The sequence below is a fragment of the Haliotis rubra genome, unplaced genomic scaffold, assembly GCF_003918875.1.
Source record: "Haliotis rubra isolate DU_JTF1 unplaced genomic scaffold, ASM391887v1 Scf91, whole genome shotgun sequence".
Classification (NCBI taxonomy): domain Eukaryota; kingdom Metazoa; phylum Mollusca; class Gastropoda; order Lepetellida; family Haliotidae; genus Haliotis; species Haliotis rubra.
Genome location: NW_025767646.1, coordinates 1,815,136 through 1,839,376, shown reverse-complemented (window position 1 = coordinate 1,839,376; position 24,241 = coordinate 1,815,136). Strand labels below are relative to the sequence as shown.

Genomic DNA, 24,241 nt, shown 5'->3' with positions numbered 1-24,241 from the left:
CATGTTATTTTGTCCCCAAAGGTACCAGGGTGATTGGTTGGGCTTAGTTGAGTGGTGTTACTAGATGCTCATTCACTTAAACTCACTCACAACAAAGATATTATTCTGTAATGCCCTGTTAATACTGCCAAACTCACTATGTCACCAATATATAGCTAATTATAGGCGTAAACATTCCCTCTGGATTATGGTTGCCTTATTCCTGTGGTTACCACAGACACAAAAATGTTCCTATTTAGATAAGACTGATTGACTGACTGACTGAGTTTGGTTTTACGCCGCTTTTAGCAATATTCCAGCAACATCATGGCGGGGGACACCAGAAATGGGCTTTACACATTGTACCCATGTGGGGATTCGAACCCGGGTCTTCGGCATGACGAGCCAACGCTTTAACCATTAGGCTACCCCACCACCCCATTTAGATAAGACATATATGTACAGTTTGATATACCCGGCGTATACACTACTATGGTTATAGTGCTGAACTAGTTAATATTAAACCAAGGTATCCAGATGGACAATAATGGCTGCATAAGTAGTTCACTCTGTATGTTTATTTCATGATGGTTACATAGATAGCAATGATTGGTTGTTTTCCAATACTAGTGTGTCAGAGGTACTGGAATTTCTATAATAGCTTTGGTAGAAATATGTTGTTCTAGCTGATGCATCTGTGGCCAACAGGATGTCCGATGCAATTCCCTTGACATGAACCCCATGTTCCTGTGTTCTTTCAGCTGTCAGTTGACAGGCCTTTGCATGTGTTTGTGACAGATGCTACTGGTTGTTCAGGGTAGTCTTTTCGGCTCTTTTAGTATTGAATTAGTATGATTTTGGAAACATTTTTGTCACTTCTATTTCCCGAGTTGAAATGTACATGTATTAATTGTTATGGTGCATTATGGGTATATCTTAAATATAAAGACATTTCTTATGTGGAATGCATATCATTATTGATGACTGTCAAAGAGAGAAATGTATGTTTCTTGGCAAAACATCAGTGAAGCTGAAACACCTTACTCATTGTAGCAGGAGAAGGAGTTGGGATGTTGGTATTGATGATGACAGCCTGTTTGGTTTTCTGTTAACATTGATTAAATTATACGAGCATGCTTCCATAGGCAGGCCATGGTGGCAAACATGGTCCTGATCATCTTTGGTTGGTGATAGGTAAATATGAAAAGACACCAATGACTATGACATGTGTTTAATTATAGGACGTCAGTTTCATCAGAAGGTTTCTGTGGTTTAAATAGAATTTGAATTAATTCCATTAAATGTTTTAACAAAACCCCAAGATAAAAAGTTTGAAGAAGCTGAAGCCAGGCTTATATGAGGTTTCTACAGATAGGAGGTTTGTACAAGGTTTTGACAGACAGGAGTTTAGAATGAGATGTCCATGTACATATTATGTATTGATGAACTGTTATTTGTTTAGTTTATGAAAAGGATAAAGCTTTACTAATTCTGAAACTAGGCCTAGACTGACTGACTGACTGACTGAGTTTGGTTTTACGCCGCTTTTAGCAATATTCCAGCAATATCACGGCAGGGGACACCAGAAATGGGCTTCACTCATTGTACCCATGTGGGGATTCGAACCTTGGTCTTCGGCGTGACGAGCCAACGCTTTAACCACTAGACTACCTCACCGCCCCACTAGGCCTAGAAGCAACTCTGAGAATAATAATTTAGCTGCATTGTCCATATGCCTTTGTTGATGCAACCTTTGATATTTGATCCTTTTCCAGTTCATCAACAGTATAATGAAAAGAAATTCCTTTTGATGTGGTTTTTGCAATCATTTGCCATGGCCAAGGTCATATTTCCAATATCACTGTCACAGTTTCTTCAACAAATGTCCTCTTTGAAGATTCTGGGTTCTAATCAAGGAACAATTCTTGTCAACTATTTCCGTAAATGAAATATAAATCCACAAAATCAGAAAACATATCAAAGCTAATGAAGATGGATAGGTTTACAAAGAAATAAAAAGTGTATGTACGCAAAGCGAATTAAGATGATGACAGAATGTGATGATGAATGAAAAAATTCTTTTGCAATATATCCAGAAAATTCTCTCGGTGATGATACACTATGATGTACTACTGTAAGTTGACATACATGTGAAATACCAGTTCCACAGAGATTGTCTGGTGCACGTGTCCGCAGAGATCAAAGACAAGATTTCACTATGATTATCGTGTTGATAAAACATTTGAATGGCATTCAGAAGTGATACACATAAAAAGCAAACTTTATGGATGTCATATAAATATGGTTATGATGGTATAAATTTTACACCTCTAATCTTGTTGATATTGAAAAGTAGTTTTCAAGTTGTATGTCTTTTCTTAGTGGTTGGTTGACAGAAGGGGTAGCAAAATTTATAGATGACAAGTAATATATCATTGGTATGTTTGGTTTGTGATGAGCGATAGGGTGTGGTGTCACGGGAATGTTTGCTTTTGATATTGTTCGAGATTATTGCGCTTGTGTTGCCATGACCTCTGCATGTGTGGCTGTGTGTGTCTACCAGTGTTAACTGATAGCGCATTTATAGTGTTAACCCTTAGGGATAGGCATATACAGTTAATTACTTGTTGATATTAACCCTTTTAATGCCAAGTTCCAGGCAGTGGAACAACAAGTACCATCTTTGCCTTTTGTTATGAGCGAGTGAGTGAGTTTGATTTTACCCCGCGTTTAGCAATATTCCAGCAATATCACGTCAGGGGACACCAGAAATGGGCTCCACACATTGGAGAATCGAACCAGGGTCTTCAGTGTGATGAGCGGACGCTTTAACCACTGGGCAACCCCTTCCTTTGGCTATGCAATGGCCAGGGATTATATCTCTGATGCTTCACTCTGCTGCCCAACGCTCTATCAGTCGGAATGGATCAGAACATGACTGGCCTTTGAAGATGCTCTAAGAATGTCTGAGTCCAAGAAAGGTCTCGCTAATGTAATTTGTAACTGATCTATATATGTGTCACCAGACATAATGTTTTTAGCCTTTCAATTATTGGTGGTATTTTTCTTACGCAGCTATTCTAGATATCCATTTGAATCTGGTTTTGAGGTTATACGTCAGTGAGGAAATGAATTAATATTTATTGTCACATCGGTAATAAGTGAGCAATATTGTATCTTGAAAATGTTCTACCTGTTGAATAATGGCATGTTTAAGGCTGTATGTGATGGACACTCAATCACAAGCAATATGTTACATTTCCAAATGTTGGGGCTAATGTTAATTAGGAAACATAATTGAAAATACACAAAATAGAAATAGGCCATGATGGCCTGGACAGTGAGCTACCATATTGGGTATGAAGGTTGTACAAGAATGAGTGTAAATCAAACAAAATGACTCACACACAGTCATGCTATGTGCTAAAAGTATATGAATATATATGACAAGCACAAAACACAATGTTCTGATGAAGTTGCTTCTCCACACAGCTTTAGTGTTGCCTGGTGGTTAAAGCGTCCACTCGTTATGTTAAACATCTGGGTTTGATTCCCCAAATGGGCATAATGTGTGAAGTCCATTTCTGGTGTCCTCTGTGGTGTAGTGGTTGGAGCATCTGCCCGGAGAGCGGAAGCTCGTGGGTTCAATCCCAAGCCGCGTCATACCAAAAGATGTTAAAATTTGGTACTTGTTGTCCCCTCCCTGTCCCTCGGCATTAATGGGTACAATAAGGATTGGTCGGCTCAGTCAGTATAATGTGGTTGAGTGGGGTATTCATGCTTAACTGCGGCATAGTATCTCAGTAAGCTAGCACTATAAAACCAGCTCAAGTCTGGGCTAGTACAAGCAGCCACACATACACACGCATGCAAGTCGTCATATGAGGGAAATATTCTGAAGTTCAACGTTAAACCCCATTTCACCTCACCTCATTCACTCCAGTGATTCCTGTGAGTTGTTATATGTCATGACATTGTTGAGTATTGTCAGCAAGGACAGAGGGATTGTATAAAGATGGTATCAGTTGCCATCACTTACTGCAGCTGGTGATTACTGTTCAGATTAACCTAGGAACCTTTCACTGACATTTCTTCATCACTGTTCTGCCTGAATCTAATCAAGGTCTCGACAATGCTGTGGTTCTCCCACAAGATCAATCCTAACTCATCGGTACACATTCCATTCTGTTGTTATTTTCGTGTTATGTTTGTTTTAATGAATGATCTGCGATCAACGTCAATGAGTTTCCAGAGTCACATAAATAACTGTTGTATCAGCAACTCTTGATTCACTTAGATGAAAGTGTGCTTGATGATTGCCATTAAAGTAAGAGCAGCCAGTTCCGCATTGGCCACGTGTTTGTAGCCAGTACGATAATCAATGTGGGTACGTCTTAAGTGGTTTGTGTTTATATCGATTGTGCAGATACTTTTTGAGGGCACATGTTCAATTTTTTGTAATATTTGGTAAAATGAACCCTAAAAGGTGGTTCTGTGTATTTTGGCTTAGGTAATCAAACATGATGTTGCTGTGGTTTGAATTATATTTGATATGTTTCAAGATGGACATAAGCAAAAAAAAGTTGCATCTTGTGTGATGCTTGAAACATGATTGTTTTATTATGTAGATGGACCAAATTCAGGTCAGTTGGTGGAGGGAAACGTGAAATAGAAAATTCCACTTTCAAACAAATGATAGAAAGAAGTATGGGAACATTGTTTTTAGACTATAATTTTAATATTGTGAATACTTTAGTAATATTGATACAGACAGTGAGTAAGTTGAATATAGTTTGGTGGAATAGAATATACACTGCATTTCATTGTATGAGTTTGTTTTTGCATTTGAACTTTGGAAGACAAAAAGTTGGTATGCCAAGCTATCCAGAAAGTCTAAAATTACTGGGAACCAGGTTGTTGTCGATGCTTGATCTTCAGGTTCAGCAAACAACTACAAACTGTAGGGAGTAATCAAAATGTTTTTGACAATGCCTGAGCTATAGTTTATTCTTGACAGTAATTTTAACCAGCATTTGTAGCTTTGCTGAGAAATTTCAATAAAAAGAACACATGCCATTAATGTGTGTTTCAAAACAACAGACATTTACGGCATGGTTTCATTATTTTGTCAATTTGAGAAACAACTTTTTTTTAAGATTTACTCCTGAAATAAACACTATTAAAGTGTAAAGAAAATGAGCCAACTTAATGATGGAAAAATGAATGTTAGAAAAATGGGACGTAAAAACAACAATCATGCTTTTAATCTCGGTGCAATTATGTTCTGTAGACGTGGGAGTCCTCTCTGATATGTATTCTGAAAACATGAAAACGTTTTGTCTTGAAACATTCCCCACAAGAAAGCCGACTGAACGTTGATAGCTTATGTATTTGTGTGTTAAGTAAATTTTGTGATCAAATGGGCTTGTATTCTTTAGACTGACAAAATAAACTTTTTACGTAGGTTGTTTATGTTACAGATTTTCACAACTGATTCAAACTAGTGAATTTATTATTGATACCAACCGCTAATGCTGATATAACCCTCTTTAAAAGTTTGTAATACAAAGAAAGTCTTTGTTTTCTGTTGAAATTATTTATTTCATGCTGATAGTAACATTAAACAATATTGATAAGGTTAGATTGTGTTGCCTATTACTTGGCCCAAGAGGTTTCATTTGAACTTGAAACAACCTCCATACAATGTAAAACCATATGTTTTATGTACTTTAACCATGCTATTTGAAACTGAAAATTTAACATATGTTTTAGTTTCAAATACCCTGGTTATACATGGCTATATACTTAGATATAAATGTTGGCAAATATTTAATTTTAATAAAATCAGGACCTTTAAGAACTTCAATCTGAATTTGGAATGGTTTTGAGAAGTTCCTTATAAACTTATACACAAATATTATCTTTATTATTATTATAATATGTAAGTGTTACTCAATATAACAAAGTTTTCTTATGAAATCTTCTGTAAGAACTTCACAAGTGAGAATAGAATGGTTTTGAAATGTCCAATGAACTATGACTATTGAAATCATCTCATTCACGCAGTTGCTGTGAAATATTGGTAGATGAAGTTTTTACGGGCATTGTCTAAATATTATCTTATTTCTTTCCACATTTAACTGGAATAAGACATAAGTTTTGTCCAAAACAAAACAGAAATTCTGAAACGATTGACAAAGAATTTACTTCAATACGTTTTGTGTTTATCGAAGTAAAAAAAAAAATCGTGCATACTCAGTGATAGCAGATTTACGCATGCACAACATTTTGTTCCTACTCAATGCGGGCGGTGGGGTAGCCTAGTGGTTAAAGCGTTGGCTCGTCACGCCGAAGACCCGGGTTCGATTCCCCACATGGGTACAATGTGTGAAGCCTATTTTTGGTGTCCCCCGCCGTGATGTTGCTGGAATATTGCTAAAAGCGGCATAAAACCATACTCAGTCAGTCAGTCCTAATCAATGCACAGGGGTAGACCAGTGAGGTTGCGAAAGCTAGATTGGACATTTTCAAGAATATGTTTTGCTCTTGTTACAAAACAAACAGTGCTGTTATTGTATAATTGTTTGAAAAAATGATGTTTCATGTTAGGCTTCCGTTCTGATCTTATGATGAACTAACTTTGGGATGGATTTTTTTCGGTTTCTTTCATCTTGTCACATAGTAAAACTTTCCAGGATAATAAGGCTTCTCAGGAAATTAATGGTGTGTTTTACATATAGACCTGTCTGGTGAGATATTGATGACTGTGTCAGGAGAATACAGTGTATGTATTGGGCAGACATGTCTATAGTTAAGGATCATCGGAACACAGAGAGTCACTGCTTCCTGTGGAACATTCAGCTGCTAATAGCCTCGCTTCCTGACCAATTTCACCCACCACCAGGGGGAGCCTCTGGCTCTAGACATACATTTTGACATAGAACCATCAGTTTTGGACATCATTTATCAGATAATATATTTTGATGAGGTGTGAATTTGTTTTGGTTTTATTGGATGTATTTTGGTATTTCTGTTATATATGTCTCCAGCGGTGTATAGTTTAAAACCTGTGCATGGCCCTATCGTTTTGTATGGGTTGATCGTAAACACTGCCGCAACCATTTTATTACCTGATCAAGCCATGTTAGTTAGACTGGTATAAAGGAAGTACAGTTTTAGTAGGGGTATCAGTGAGTGGTCAGAGGCCTGGATGATGACCGTTATTTTCCTGTTTGCTGGATAGATTACTGACAAGCGGCCATGATACATCCTGAATATTGCAGATGATTGTGTTAAATGAGATCAAGTAGAACACTCATACAAAGAAGCGTTTGTTCGCGACTGAAGACCTGGGTTTGATTCCCGACATGGGTACAATGTGTAAGGACCATTTGTGGTGTCCCCCACTATGATATTGATGGAATATTGCTAAAAATGGCATAAAACCATACTCTCTCATCAGTGAGTGAGTGAGTTAAAATTTAAAGTCACATCGGCACTATCGTGACTATGAAAGCTTTGTATTAATAAAAATGAACTTAAACTATAGATATACCTGTCAACAGGGGACAGTAAAATAACTACAATATGACAGGTTTACATATAAAACTAGCACATAACCATAAAACGATATTTCTATACACGATACATTATAAACACGAGCTATAGATCGCCAACAACTGAAGGCAGATCACCATACTAGGAACCATGGGGACTTATAGTACTTTCGCTACCTTAGATTTATTTACATCATCCCTTAAGATGCTAGCAATCGGAAACAAATCTAGCCATAAAATAAAAAACACATATCCTGTGATTATACAAATGGGTAGTTCTTTGAATGTGTCGGGACTTACATACCCTCTCTGGCAGACAATAATCACTCATCAAGATGATCTTTCTTGGAAGATCAACATATCCCAAGTACAACATTTTTCTTCATCCATCCTTTGTTAATCTGGTAATATATTAATCCAGTTAATTTCCCAAATAGAGTTTGGTCTGACTGAAAGATGTTTGACTATACATTATTGTGTCAGTCCGTAACCAGGTAATAAAAATCTTTTTAAGCCTGTTGCTAATATATTTTCTATGTGTTAAAACCAATCTAAGTTTTATGGTGTTTGCCAAACTGGCTCGCTATCCTCTGTGCAGATTTGTAATTATATACATTGTATTGAGATCTGTGATGAGAACTCTGGAGCAGTGTTGGAACAGCCTGTGCATATTAGTAGGTGTGTGTTACACGGAAGGTGTCTCCATACACTTCCGCCCGCTACAGCTTGCGTGACTTGCATTATACATGTTCTTCAGTGCTTTTATTACCTGTTTTGTTGAGCAGGAAACACAATGTGCAACATCTCACCATCAAAACTGATCGTGTCGCAGGAAATAACTGATGATAATGGCATCAGAGTGGAAATCTGCTGTCGATAGTTCTTGACACTTTGAATGAATTTGTTCAAACCAAATCAGTTCTTAGGATAGAATCCACCTGAGTTATTAACTATGACTATTTATCCTAATTATCCTCTTTTTGTTTAACTTCTTTGTCTCAGATGTGAAATCTTCAAGAGATAATTTTGTCAAATATATTTTAGAGAATTCTAGTAATTAAGAATATGAGATATACTTATCAATCAAACTTTTTGTTCCTGAATTGAATGAATCTAAATGCATGATGCCATGTTCTTATGTGATTTTGCAGGACACTGCACACTAGAGACTTACTGTAGAACCACTGAATGAATATTTCTACATGTAAAGTGAAAACTGTACACCACATGTTGCCATGGAGATAATATGTAATTCAAAAAGTTATTGATTTCCTTGTCCATGTGTAAGCTTGATTAGAACCATTTCATACAGTTTTATGAGTAGATAGTCCTGCTGTAACCTCAGTTTATGTATTTGGTTTATTAAGTTTATTTATGGTTTGTGATAGTGGACAATAAATGGCCTAGATCTAACTTAACTGCCTTTGTTGAGAGGACTGGCATTTCTGTTGAACACAGTTATGTTCAAGAAATACCACAATAATCAACCAAAATACAAGATCTGATTTTTCAACAGGAACTGATGGGTATATAGTTACTTCCTTTCGAGTGGCCTGATATCGGATATATCAACAAAAGCATTCTTCCCACTTTTCCAGTTTCTCATCATTAATAAGCAATGTCTTCAATGTGTACAAATAGTAGAACCAACCAGTTTCTGATGGTGACATGATGTCAATTGATTGTGATGTCCATATAACCGGATGACATCACAATGGGCATTTAAATGTCACAGTGATGTCACAAAAGTGTTGTGATACATATTGATATTTTTTGCATATTGATATTTGTAGAATCTTGGTAGGAAGGACATTTTGTTTCAAAGATAATCTCACCCCTCCATTTCTTGCCCAATCCTTCATGCTTTTTTTCTCAGAAGTATGGCCTATTTTTAGGCCCCTGACAACCATGCTACATCATCACCATTGATTATTCCATGTTAAATCTTCTGCCCTTTGACTTATTCAACCAACCCCTGCCCCTTCAGGCCTACCAAAGAAAACTTTCCCACTGTGCAGAAAAACGCAGAAAAGCCCACATTAATGGTGGAAATAGCAACATAAACATAATACCTCGCTACTGAAACAGTAAAAGCGGCAACTTTAAATCGCTAACACTGCATCATAAAATGAGGAGCCCGCAACTTCGATTTTGCGCATGCGCACATGGAAGAGGAAGTCTCGACCACATGTTGACATTTTCCAGCTTGGACAAAAGTTACATTCCTTTTTAAGTATTTCTGTTGTATAATTTGGCATTTATCATCATGATACTTGTGTGCAAGTTTACTCTCCATTCGTATGAAACGATTGACAGCAATTATTTCGACATATTTAATACTTTTTCTACGCGAGGTGATTCACGGTTGCTCGGAAATTGGAAAGAAGACCTGATCGTTCCAGTACAGTTCAAAGTTCACTGAAATGTTGCAGTTTCTTAGTTTTTCGTTGCCCTTTTTACTGTTGCAGTAGTGAGGTATTATGTTTATGTTACTATTTCCACGATTAATGTGGGCATTTCTGCATTTTTCTGCACAGTGGGAAAGTTTTCTTTGGTAGGCCTGCCCTTTATCTCACCCCATTTCTCTCCCATGCTGATCTTACTGCAACCATATAGCCTTTGTCAGCAACCATTCACCATTCACTCCCCCCACATCTAGTCTGTCTCACAGTCCCTGAACCAAATTATTTTCCCTACAGCCTAGCCCTCCCTTGCAATGCTAAAGCTGTAAATGGGGCAAGTCTAGATTTCCTCAGGTTCCGAATCTCAGGTCTCCCATGGGCTCCTTTTCAATTTAAAGGGGTTTATTTGTTACAATCAAAATTATATATATTCAGACACTAAGCCTTAGTCTACCCCAACTCCAATCTCACCCCATATCTCAACATCCTAATTTTACTTCCACCATTATATATAGCCCTTGTCAGCAACCATTCACCATTCACTCACCCCCAGAACTGACTCCACCCTCACTCCATCGCCTCCCTCCTAATCTCATCTCTGCCCTATGACCTCCAGCCCAAATCCTGATACCTCCATCTCTCACCATCCTATAACCTTCTCCCTCCCACCAACAAGTTACCACGGTCACATATGTTGTATCAACACAAGAGCCTGTTAACCAGGTTTTGTATTAACATTGTGTAATTTACATCAGTAAGTAACCCACACCTTTCCAAATATATCAATACTTGAAGTCTGGATTATCAAGTTCTAGTTCCAGGACACAGGTGTACATCAAGTGTGTCAAACTGCATCAGAAGTCAACAAATACTGTAGTATTGATGTCACCCATATTACCACAGAAAACCTTGACATGTCGGGCAGATAGATAGCTCATGACACCTGGTTAGAAGCTACAACCAGAACAAGCATGTACAGTCAGGGTGGAGACAAGTAGTGACACTGGTACCCAAACACACATCACATTCCTTCAGTATCTATAGTGTGTGACCCAGAGACAGCGCCACAAGCTGGAGATCCTCTCCTTGAGTAATGAGTGAAGAAGGCCACCCTCCTGTGTGTGCCCTCTCCTGATTCCAGTATTCCAGTACAGGGATTCTCTCCTCCAGCACTGGAGACCTCCATCCAGCTATCCTGTGTGCGATTCCTGCACACTCAACCAACGGCTGCCATTGCTATATTTAGCATTTCTTGCAGTATCTAATTCACCACTATTTGGCAGTGTCGGGATTACCATGGCAGATAGGAAACCGGGAGCTCAATCAGCGGAACAAGTATGACAAACAATTTATACTCCAATTTACACATTTTTTACCTATTTCACCATTTTCACCATTTTCTAACCTTTTTGCACGTGCACCAGTTATTAGAGAGAAGTGGGATGTTGTGATGTTGATGTTCAAGCTTCGACTGGGTTCATGTCTCTGGTTACACAGGCTACCTATGTTGTTGATAGGGGCTGTAAAAGTGTTATATATGCCATATAGTATGCCTATATTCACCACAAGGCCATATTCTAGTGATGTAGCTCAGATTTCATTGATCAATCAGATATTTGGGATTAGTGATGGCCATTCAACTGAACGCTATCAATCATGTGTATGTCGATTTAAAACCCATTTGTTCCACTGAAGAACTGTGGTTTTCGTTGCATTGAGAGTGTGATACTTGTTATTGGTTGTCTGTAGGAAATATCTGTCTTTCTGGACTATATATATATTCACAGTGAATTCAAGCAGAAGTGATTAGTAGTATTTCATTTTCATCTGACTGAAATATTCATAATTGAAGTATAACAACAATTCATTTGATTTTACACGAACTTGACGAGTTTATAGTCTCAAAAGAATATTGTCTATTTCCGCATTATTCTATCTGGAGAGGGAAGAGATAAATAAAATATTCATGACACAGACATGTTACATCACAGTCTTGACTAGATTTCAAGTCATGGTTTTAACAGCACCTAACTGTGGCCCTGATTGTTCAACCAGCTTCCATCAATTATTTAACATTCTATCAAATACATACCAAGGTAATGCTATGCTTAGATTAGACCTTACAATGGAAGCTGATGAGATACTTCATTAGACATTTTTCCTTGATTTTTCATTTTTCCAAGGAAGACTTCCTATTGCAATATTTTGGTCAAGCATTTTAATTGGGTATCTAGCAGTCCAGAACTGGGAATATCGTGTGTACTAATGCAAATTGTATCATATTAAACATTAGATGCAAATCTTGCTTCACAAAGACCTTATGAAGTGTAAATCTGTCTGTTTAGAGATATCAGTATATGTACACATCTGGGTTGATAGAAATATCAGAATGAAAAGGTTGATTTATGGAATTGGTAAAAAATATCTAGGAACAATCCACAATTTAGGTATCTAAATACATCTGTTAATGAAAAAGTTGAAACCCCTGGTTAATATATTCTTGTGTTAATTTGTCACATGGTGATCGGACTTCCTCTTGAAGCTTAAGAAGCGTTTCGTCAATCTTGTTGTCAGTGGGCTCTGCCTGTAACCATAGTTCTCTTGACGCCATCTGTACCATGTGGTAACACTGCATGTAGATAACAGCATTATGTGATGTCCACAGACAGATTGAGGTATGTGGTATTTTTCTGTTCAATTTGTCGTCTGATGTCCTTATAACATAATGTGTGTGTCGACCTTGGCAAGATGATGATAGAGACGAGATACTTGAATAAGAAGTATTTATGTTCTGGAGACGTGAGGGTGATTTGGGAGCTTTTTTCCTGTTAGTCAGAAGTAAAAAAATCTTTAAGATATTGAACTTTGATTTATGGCCTACAAAAATCCATTGATTAATGTTAGTGTCTAAGCATCATTCTATCTTAGTGGCGCATGTGCATACACACGCATACGCGCATCACACGCATCGCACGCACGCATCACACACACACACACACACACACACACACACAGAGTAGGTGATATGGAGTATGTAACAGTTGCTTGTGACAGGGAAGGCAGGATATATGACATCTGACTGTGACAGAAAGTTGTAAATATATAACAGTTAATTATGACACGGTAAATTAGTAGAGCAGTTGACTATGACAAGCAATGTGGATATATAACAGTTGATGAATGTGACATGGGTTTCAGTTGACTATAGCAAGGAATATGGCAATATAGCCATTGCTTGTGACAAGGAAGGCAGATTATATAACATGGGTATATAACAGCTAACTATGAATAGAATGTTGGTCTATAACAGTTGATTATGAAAAGGAATGTGGGCATAACAGGTACCTATGACAAGGTTTGCAGTATAATTGTATAGTTATCTGTTATATGCCTATATATACATATGTAACAACTGACTGATAAGGAATGTGAGATACTTATAAACCTGCGACCAGTTGAGCATTTGATACAGTAGGTTACTTACAGTATCAAGACAATTTCTACACTGATCATTTTAAAACCCAATATCAGTTTTTAAAACAAGCATTTCAAAACCAAATGACAAGATTGAGCAAGAAGGTGAAGGCAGTGACTTAGAGAATTTTTAGCATCCACTCAAGGATGACTTATGAACTGTAAATATACTTAATTTGACAACAATAGCTTTCTGCATTCTGAACACAGCATTATATGAAGCAGCCCTAAGACCCACAATAATTCACCTTTGAACATGCATGTAAGTCTGTGTGATAAGAGGCACACTGCATTTCAAGCAGTGTTCAGATAGGAGGCAGTCAGAATGTCCTATGAGGATGGCTTCATTGTGTCGACTGACATGACTGAACAAGAATGTCCAGACCGTAACTTTGACGGTTTTAATCTATGAGGCAGTCAGTTTTAATCTATTGTGTCGACGGTTTTAATCTATGGTTTGGGAATCAGGTTACAGACCAAGAATTTGACAAACTAGATTTTACAATCCCAGTCCCTCCTTCTATCACCCAGAAAGATATGCTACCAAAGAGCCACAGTTGTTCCTTGTAAAGAAAAGGATTTTCCAGATGGACCCAGCTGGTCTAAGACAATATACTTTTTATAATAATTGGGGCAATTCTAAAACAACTCTTCCCATCTGTGCTTGTCCAAGACCACACAATCCTTGTGGCCTGATTCTAAGACCACACTTTCCATTAAGAACTGATTTTGATATCTCAGTTTTGTTTTGAGATCAGCTGACTATAATAATGTGCCATATTAAGGTATTCTAGTGGTTAAGGAATCGCACCTAGTGTTCAAACAGATGTTGTGAGAGAGATATGATCAGAGATGATCTGTAGCAATAGTCTCAATATTCATCACCTGCACTGACAAATGAAGCAGTGATACATTTTGATTGATTCCTAACTGATTTTACGCCTCACCCTGCAATATCCGAGCTATATGGTGGTGGTCTGTAAATAATTGAGTCTGGACCAGACAATTCAGTGATCAACAGCATGAGCATCGATCTATGCAATTGGAATACGATGACATGTGTCAACCAAGTCAGCGAGCCTGACCACCCGATCCCGTTAGTCGCCTCTTACAACAAGCATGGGTTGCTGAAGACCTATTCTAACCCGGATCTTCACGGGTGTAATACCATGTGTTTGTATGAAATATGTTTGAATATGCTAGTAAATGGTTACGAATTCCTGAGGAATACTAACCGGGAAAATGGTTGATGTCAAATAGGGCCAGGACATATTCTGAAGGAAGGAAGAGGTTGTCATCATACTGTAACAATGTTGTTCCCATAGTTTACATGCTCATGACCGTCATGCAGTCATCTCTACATGGTTTAATGAATTCTTGGTGAGAACATAGCTATCTAATGGCCTTGCTTCAAAATGTCATTTCTCTTAGGGTTTCTTATGAGTCAGATATCCTATCAAGAGTCTACCAAAAAGACTTTTGCAATCTGGAGATTTTGTTTCCACAACATTAACAATGAATTGTTGTTTTCTTGTCTTATCACGATTTCCTATTTAGTTCACATGGAGAGCTTCAGGATTAAAATGACCTCATATAGTTCTGATGTCAAATTCTAAGGGATAAAGCAACCTCGTATATGCCTGAAGTCAAATACCCAAATAGCTGAATGACCTCATCTTGTTGCTGAATGAGATATTTCAGAAGCATTTATATTATGGCAATGGTGCAAACCGTAAATAATAAAACTCTAAAATAAATAGGGAACCATCCAGGCCATTGCAATTTTAATGTAGAGTCAGAAGCTTCTGATTTTTTTCCCAGTCTCAATGGCAGCTTTTTGCTTTTCTCCAAAATTGGGCCACATGTTATTGATTTTACACGAGGTCCATTTCAGATTTTGACTTGATTTGAGCGCAGTTCAGAGCATAGTGTAAAGGCTGGCTTTGGGTAGTTCACTGGAACTTTTATCAGCAAAAAAGCAATTGGTATTGATTTCAGTTAACTAAATTTTGCAACAAATATTTGCCTTTATTCAAGATGTTGGCAAGTTGGGAGTGGAGCCAGCATGTCAAGAGGCTTCCTCCAGCATGTCATCACAGTGTGGAATTAATGAGTTTAGTTTATACAGGGTTCTAATGATCTGGCCTAGTTTAATGCTCCCTTGTTGAAACTAAAAGGAAAGGGAAGGATTTCAGTGCTAGTTTGTTAACAGACAAAATATACATTGGTTGACGAAGACAAATTGAAATTGAATACTTGTATTTATCCCACAATGAGATTCAGATACAGGTTTTTTCATGTGTGACGCCCATTTCTGGTGTCCCCCGCCATCATATTGCTGGAATATTGCTAAAAGCGGCATAAAACTAAACTCACTCACTCACTCATGTGTGACATTGTCTTCATAGTATATAATCTGACTGCCAAATTTCAAGCAGCATGTGAAAATACTATTATAGAAATCTCAAAGTATATATATAAACTAAAGCATATCTTGAACGACCTGGGGTAATAATATATCCAATGTTTCTCACTGTTTCTCACAGTTTACAGCATCTATATATGAGGGACACTGGTTCGGCCTTTGCGATGTATATTGTGTATGTATGATGTGTTGAAGAATCATTCCTGGAAATGAAATTATGCTCAGGGTGTTGGTCTGCAGTTTATGATGAATAATTCACACATAGTAACAAAATTCCCACGAGATATAGGTCAATGTATATCAATAGATGTTGGTAAAATTGATGGGAAAAATTACCAGCAGTTCAGTCCAACTAGCCCATCTTCTGTATATAACTAGTGGTGGGGGTACCCAAGAGGTTAAAACATTCGCTTGTCACGCTGAAGACCCAGGTTTGATTCCCCACATGGGTACAATGTGTGAAACCCATTTCTGGTGTCCCCCGCCATGATATTGCTGGAATATTGCTAAAAGCGGCGTGAAACTAAACTAACTCTATATCCAACTCAGATTAGAGAGAAAACAACACGTCCTTCATGTCTTTCACTGGTCTCAGACTAGCTGTTTATTCTCATCACCAGGACAAGTGACTGAGTCAGTTTTACTCCGCTTTTAGAAATATTACAACTATACCATGTCGGGGGACACCAGGCTTCACACCAAGTTGGGAATTGAACCCAGGGTTTTCGGCATGATGGGCGAATGCTTTAACCACTAGGCTACCCCACCACACGTCACCAGGACAAGAAAGTGACATGTCAGATCTATACAGAGACGTGACCAAAGAGTCCTCAGTGTTAGAGAACCGACCACTCAGTCTGCCCTCTCATCAGATTGTACCTGAGTAAATGAATCTGAGCCTCAGGCTCCTTTCCAAATCAGCAGCTTTTCTCAAGAAGGAAAAGTAATACAACTGATTTTCCCCAAATCCCTGGTATCTTACAATAATCAGTTTTCAGTGTCTCTGTATTCATTAGTCAGCAGATACTGAGGAGGGAGGCTCGTTTGTCCTCTTTGTCAAGTGAGGCTGGAACTCTTCTGGCATTCCTTTATACAGGAAGGTAACTAACTCAGTGTTTGATGGGCAGTTTGAGCTTTGACGGGTTTCTGTTACTCCACACTTGAAGTAGGTTGTGGGTGTGGGGACGTATTACTAATAAACATACTTAGTGTACAGTTATACTGTGGAGATATGATGTGATTGTGCTGGGATTTAGCTTAGCCTACTGTGCTTAAGAGGTTGGTGCTACTGACAAGATACAGCTTGGTTGTGGGCATGGTTTGGGTGGATGAATGGATGGGTGGTTAGGTGGATGGGTGGGCAGTGGGGGTGGATGGGTGGATGGCTAGATGGGTGGGTGGGTAGGTGGATGGTTGGATGGATGATGGGTGATGATTGGATGGATGGATGGATGGTTGGATGGATGGATGTTATGTCTGTTGTGTTACGCCACACACAGCAATATTTCAGCTATATGGTGGCAGTCTGTAAATATTCCCATTTGGGCCAGTGGATCCAGTGATTGACATCATGAGCATCGATCTACACTATCAGGATGTAATGTACTGGTTGTACTGGTGAAATTATATTTGATTGTACTGGAGAAGGTCAGTTTGGCAGGGGGCGGCAGGGTAGCCTAGTGGTTAAAGCATCTGCTTGTCACGCTGAAGATCCTGGTTCCATTCCCGACATGGGTGCATTGTGTGAAGCCCATTTCTGGTGTACCCTGATGTGATATTGCTGGAATATTGCTGAAAGTGGCATAAAACCATACTCACTCACTCACTCAGTTTGGCTATATTGGTTAAATTATGTTTGATGCTTTGTGATTTCAGTTTGGTTGTACCCATTAGCTAACAAGTTAACAGACTGTCCTGGTTCTAAAACTGATTGTAATGTTTGAGTGTAATTATGTTGTTTTAAGTGTTTGGTCATTAGCAAGAGAACAATTTTATCATAACTCTAAAGTGCACCAACTGTAGTCATAGCCTTTTCTCCTTCATATTGTGTTAGATGTTACTGAAATTGATAAGCAAGGGAAATATATATTCATTGAAGGTCAAGGTTTTGTGTTTATAGGCTTGTCATGCATACATGCAGTACTGTTTATGCAGGTGAAGCCATATTTGTTTTAAAGTCTGACTCGCTCATATCGAGGTAGAGATATTTTCAGAATCCATAACAAAATATCATGCAATGGCATTAGTATTTTTCAGGATTTTATCTCCTTTTGATTAAACTTTTGTCTGTATGCTCAACAATTTTGAAGATAATCTTTAGGGCATTTTACAGTAAGGATGAGGTGATGTGTGTCTGTAAACGAATGAGTGAGTGAGTTGGGTTTTATGCTGCTTTTAGCAATAGTCCAGCAATATCACACCAGGGGACACTAGAAATGGGCTTGACACAAATTTGTACCAATGTGGGGAATCGGACCCAGGAAATCGGCATGACGAGTGAACACTTTAACCAGTTGGCTACCCCACCGCCACTCTCAGTAAAAGAACTGATATGTCTATCTAGGGCAGATACAAGTGTTGCAAGGCAATGGAAGTGTTTCATTCAGTTGCTGAGCAGAGCTGGAATCTTCACCCACATGATGCTGTGTTCTCAGTCATCAGGAGCTCTGTCTTCTCTGGGTGGTACTGACAGGTCATAGTTACCTAACAACCACTTCTATACTGCTACCACTTTCCTAAAAACACAGTTAATTTTTTTTTTCAAAAACAACACAGTGGTTTCTTGGTGATTTTTTTATCATATTGATCAAGCCTATACTGTATTATTCCAGTAGTCTTCTATCTAACACCTTTTGTATTATAACATTTCCCCCATTATCTTTCAGTCTTTCTCTCTCTGTTTCTAATAATTGCTTGTGATGTAATTAGTTATTGTAAATATCTTGGAGAGGGGTTTAATAGTTGAAAGAACTTGTCCCCTATCCTTTCACATTGTGAATAAAATATGTTTAAACTAAAACTAAACTAAGCCTATACTGAACATCTCATTCTTTAATCTGTCTGCAAAGAGCATTAGTGATAAGAAAATAAATTCCTGTCAAGCAAGAAACTGTGTCTGTTCTAGATGTCTGTAATATAAGAACGGCTGGTGGGAGACTTTTTTGTTATTGGTGTCCTTGACCTTGATATCTCTTCCACTATCATGTAGGTACGACTGGTTACAAATATTGTCTAAATGGAACAAAAAATGATCTGTCCTATAATGCACATATCACGTCTCTTGTGTTTATGTGTTGCTTCAGTTAAGCATTAAGTACACTGAAACTCGTCAGCAAAATTCAAGGATTATGTCTGCCATATTACATTCAAGCATTAGAATATTACTTTCTTTTATCTGAACATTGCCTTTTTCTGCTCTCAGTTTTGCACAAGCTCATTACAAGAGTGGTGGCATTTTCTGTCAAGACACACAAATATGATATAAAATGTTTATATTAAATTTCATATATCAATATTAATAAAGTGCGGCATGTTGAATAATGCTGCATTTGGTCCCAACCAAACTCTATCATTGAGATGGGAAAGTTGACCTTCGAGCTGAAGTGTTTACAGTTGAACTCTCCGTTATGTTGCAAAATATCAGCCAGCCTGTTACCAGTGAAATATATATTTTATCGATATAGTGGAATAATTCTTGGTTTGGTGCCAGCAAACTTGAATAATGCCACCCAAATGGTAAAAAATAGCCAAATCAATTTTTATTCATTTCAGTGGATCAGCTGATTGCTATCAAAGCAATAACATTAAAAGGATATACGCAAATCATACAACTGGACAGATGCAGAGCAATGTATTAAATTGGTTTAATATTTTAATATTTTCATGCCATATGTCTCTAATGGATTAATTCATGACTTGTTTCTAGTTTCCCAGTAAATATATAAGTCTGTCATGGTCGATTCAGGTCTGTTAGGATCTGTATATTGTCACAGGGTTAAGATTAGCAAGGGGTAGTGGGGTAGCCTAGTGGTTGAAGCGTTCGCTCGTCACGCCGAAGATCCAGGTTTGATTCCCCACATGGGTACAATGTGTGAAGCCCATTTCTGGTATCCCTTGCTGTGATATTGCTGGAATATTGCTAAAAGCGGCATAAAACTTAACTCACTCACTAACATTAGCAAGTTAATTTCACATTTGCGCCAAATGGTGAAGATGCCATGGGACAACAGTGTAATTTCTCTCTGTCTCTCTTTTACAATCTGTAGACAACGTTTCTCCATCTTTCTATTATTCCTACGATCCTGATGGTACAGACTGGATTTGTCTGTTACATCTTGAGTGATTTTCCTTGTACAGAGCCAGTGGAATGGCTCAGTAGGCTTGTCTTCCAATCGTGAATGTGAAACATCATTTATGCATGGCAGTGCACCGTCTGTCTCAGTGTGGACTGTCGGAAGTATCTCTAGTCCTTTCACACCATCTTAGGAGGCTGTCAGAAGCTGTCCTGGCCATGTCCCTAATAAAGTCTGTCAGTTGAAGGCATTGCGCCAGATCTTCATGGGATGAGCATCCAAACCGAAGTAAGTGGTTGAATGTCATCACAAATAGCAAGCCAGATAGACCGACGGCAGTTCTACAAATTATTCATTGAGCTATGAGTATCTTAGAGCAGAAGCTTCGAACATACAGTCCACTCTGTCAAACTCAGACTCTGTCTTTCTCGGATTGCTGTATAAACAGGACTGAACTTACGGTCCCAATGTAATCCTTCTTTGTTGTCATAATGAAAAAGTTCTGTATCTCGGACTCTCATTAATTTGGATTTCGGACCAAAGTGTCGGCCCGCATACTGAATTGTCACTTGTAACCAAGATAAATCTAATCAATGATTCTGAAGCTATTCCAAAGATTTTTCAGAAAGACTTGGCCGACAAATACCAGATAAGCAAACAAACTGTATCTGACATTTTGAAGAAAAAGGAAGATTACAGATCACAGTTTGAAGAAAATGTGAATGATGTGAGATTCCGAATGCACATTAAAATCTGTGTACCTCGGACTGCTGTCTAATTCAGACTTTTTAGTCGGTCCCAAGCCGGTCCCAAGCTGGTTAGAATTAGACAGAGTGCTGTACTTTCATACCAACCTGTGCCTTGGGTATTCCTGGGTTGAACAGGTCCCTAGCAACCCATTCTGGTTTCTAGGCCTAGTGACTTGATACAGTGTCATGTGACATGGATTGTTGGTCTTAATATCAATCACTGGATTGACTATTCTAGACTCGTACTACTTGAATACTGTTGAACATTAATAACATCTAAACAGCTCAAGCAGATGACTTCTGTGATGAATGTAATACATCAACAAATTACTCTGTCGACTACTGACCTAAACTGTGCTATAGAATTACTATGAGTAACTGTGTCTGTGAACTATAAAAACTAATCAGCAAATGATAATGCCAAAACATTGACTTCAATGACCAACGAAATTGCCCTGGGACTGTTTTAAACGAGTAGGCGCATCCTGGGCATATGAATAGGCAGTGGACATGTAACCTACATTATCATATTCCTGGGGTAGAATAAGTCTTCAGCAACCCATGCTTGCGACAAAAGGCGACTATGCTTGTCGTAAGATGCGACTAACGGGATCAGGTAGTCAGGCTTGCTGACTTGGTTGACACATGTCATCGGTTCCCAATTGCTCAGATCGATGCTCCTGCTGTTGATCACTGGATTGTGTGGTCCAGACTCGATTATTTACAGACTGCCGCCATATAGCTGGAATATTGCTGAGTGCGACATTAAACCAAACTCACTCACTCACTCACTCACATTATCATATTTGTAAACAACAACTGCTCCATCTTGCACAGCTGGCAACTGTCATAACAGTTTGTGTCATGTGCATAAACAAACTGATCCCACTTTAGGTGAAATTTGGTAAGATAAGCACTATCTCAGTCTAGTTTTCAGTTACACTGTTTTTGCAAGCTTTGTTATTTTTAGCATTGTTTTGCTCATGTGCAGTGAACTTGATGCGACTAGATACTTAAGAATGCCCAGAAAAAAATTATGGATGTGGGCAAGTGACCCTCAAATGTTGTAGCATACATGATTGCTTTAGGGGCAGTGGGGTAGCCTGATGGTTAAAGCATCAGCTTGTCACAACAACAACCCAGGTTTGATTCCCCACATGGGTACAATATGTGAAGCCAATTTCTTTTGTCCCCCGCTGTGATATTGCTGGAATATTGCTAAACGCAGCGTAAAATTAAACTCACTCACTCAAGCTATTTACGGTTTTACTGCCTGCAGCATTCACTGATTCCTCTTTCATTAACGCATTTGTTTGTTCGTTTATAAAGTCATAGATTTATTCATTTATTCAAGATATCAATTCAGTTATTGTTTGTCCAGTCAAACAAAGAAGTGAGAACCAGAAGTTGCCATTTTCACAATATCCCAGCATGGCTACCTTTCCTCATAACCCAAGGAGGCTATTGAGAACCATCGTATATTTGCCTCTGTTCAAGGATTCTTCTTGGGTGCATTTGGAATGTAATTTTTGTTATTTTGTAGATATATATTTGTAAATGTGATACCTCTATTTCTGGGAGCCATTACCAGTCTGGGACTACTAGAGAACCTGACAACCTGTGGGAATCGTGACATCAGTCATTGCTTTGCCTTAGAAATAGCATCAGGTGATTACTCAATGAGAACTGATAGGTAATGAGTGCCAGATGTGTTTGTATTTCCGAGGAGGGAGTGTGTGAGTGAGTATAGCTTTTACACTGCTTTTAGCAATATTCCAGCAATATCACGGCAGGGGACACCAGAAATGGGCTTCACACATTGTATCCATTTTTGGACTCGAAGATGGGTTTTCGGCATGATGAGCGATTGGTTTAACCACACGGCTACCCACCACCCCTATTTCTGAGGAGAAAGTTTCATCAATCAATGTGATGTTAGTACAGAAATGTCATGCTTCCTCTATTACAAAGACTTCATGATTAGATTATAGTGACGACGTCATAGTCCTAACTGCCAGTTCACCTGATGAAGGGACCTGGAATGGTCTCGAAACGTCGTGAGAGAAATTAAAAAGAAGTTTAATCCATAAAAATATTTTGGACATAGATTAATTGTGTTTCAAACAGGGAGAACAATACTGAGATGCTAATAATCGCAGCAATCATATACAAAACTGCTTCTTGTAGGGCTTATGAAATCGCTTTATTTGTGTTTGGCTGATACAATTTAGTCTATTCATTTCCGTTAAATCTTGTACATAAAGAATATTTTGTGCCTTTTATATGCATATTAATTGACTTTGTAAGACAGATCGATGACTGAAGAATAAGAAAATATGTTAAAACTGACATGAAGTTTTTGCATCATTTCACATTTAAGTAAAACCGCTAAATATCAAATCATGTATCTGAGAACAGTTGAACAGTGCCCAAATACATATTTCTTCCTCTAGGGGCGGTGGTAAAAGCGTTCACTTGTCACACTGAAGATCCCCCACATAATAGAAAAACCCATTTCTGGTGTCCTCTGCAGTGATATTGATCACTCACTCACTGTTTCTTCCTATAGGAAAAAAAGAACCAACATGCTACCTACACTTTTATCCATGAATTTTTTACAATGTGGTTAGAGAGGCACATTAATATCTTGGTCATTAGGTCACTGATCCTACAAAATGAAACAATCATTCCCGGAAAAGCACCAGTAGGCCATTGGGAAACCCTGAGCCCATCCATCATAATAAACGGTGTGTTATCCCTGAACAGAAGGTGTTTAATTATTTGACATCATTTTAGTGTGCCAGTCAGTCGGCATATTGATTTTATTGTGGCTTTCTGTGTGATGGTAGCTGATGGCACCAGCGACACATCGGTACGAGTCGCCAGGTAGGTTTTACCTGTGTGCTGGCAATTATTGAGCCTGATGCATCAAGTCAGCTGCTGAGAACCATGTTAACACTATCGCTATTAAATGGTGTCCGAACCTTTTGTATTATCACCTCGTAGGAAATATAGTTCTTTTTGGATTTACACCTGGATCCATGAAAGAAGTCGAAAATACAAATTGTGCATAAAATGTTCGTGATTTGATGATGTTGTGATTGTCGAGTCACATGACAGTTTGACGCAGTGGCTGATGCTGCAGTATGTTTCCTTCAGAGGTAAGGCCGACATTTTTTATTGACAGAACAGGTTGACAATAGAATTGATTTTGCCTACGTCGTTTTTGAGTCATGTATGTTATGATTTATTATTGCAAGCTATGATTACAGACTGGATGAAAATCAATGCCATGTAAAGCAGAGATGTGTTCGTTGTTTCGGCAGCGTAGGGGGAATAATCACTAGAAACAGTTACATAAATT

The 24,241-nt window shown here is 38.3% G+C and overlaps 1 protein-coding gene across 13 annotated transcripts in view; it reads left to right on the top strand.

Annotated features, from left to right (window-relative positions):
* Positions 1–24,241, top strand: part of LOC124264135 (dipeptidyl peptidase 4-like) — a 541,860-nt gene that overhangs the window by 426,442 nt on the left and 91,177 nt on the right. The window contains exon 1 of one of the 13 annotated variants that reach the window (XM_046698866.1): positions 11,085–11,272. The exons of 11 other annotated variants lie outside the window; for them this stretch is intronic. In XM_046698866.1, the coding sequence (XP_046554822.1) occupies positions 11,234–11,272 (39 nt within the window). In that variant the 5' untranslated portion in view covers positions 11,085–11,233. Of the gene's footprint in view, positions 1–11,084; positions 11,273–23,940; positions 24,039–24,241 lie in introns of those variants that run through there. One more of the 13 variants, XM_046698870.1, reaches the window with a different exon arrangement.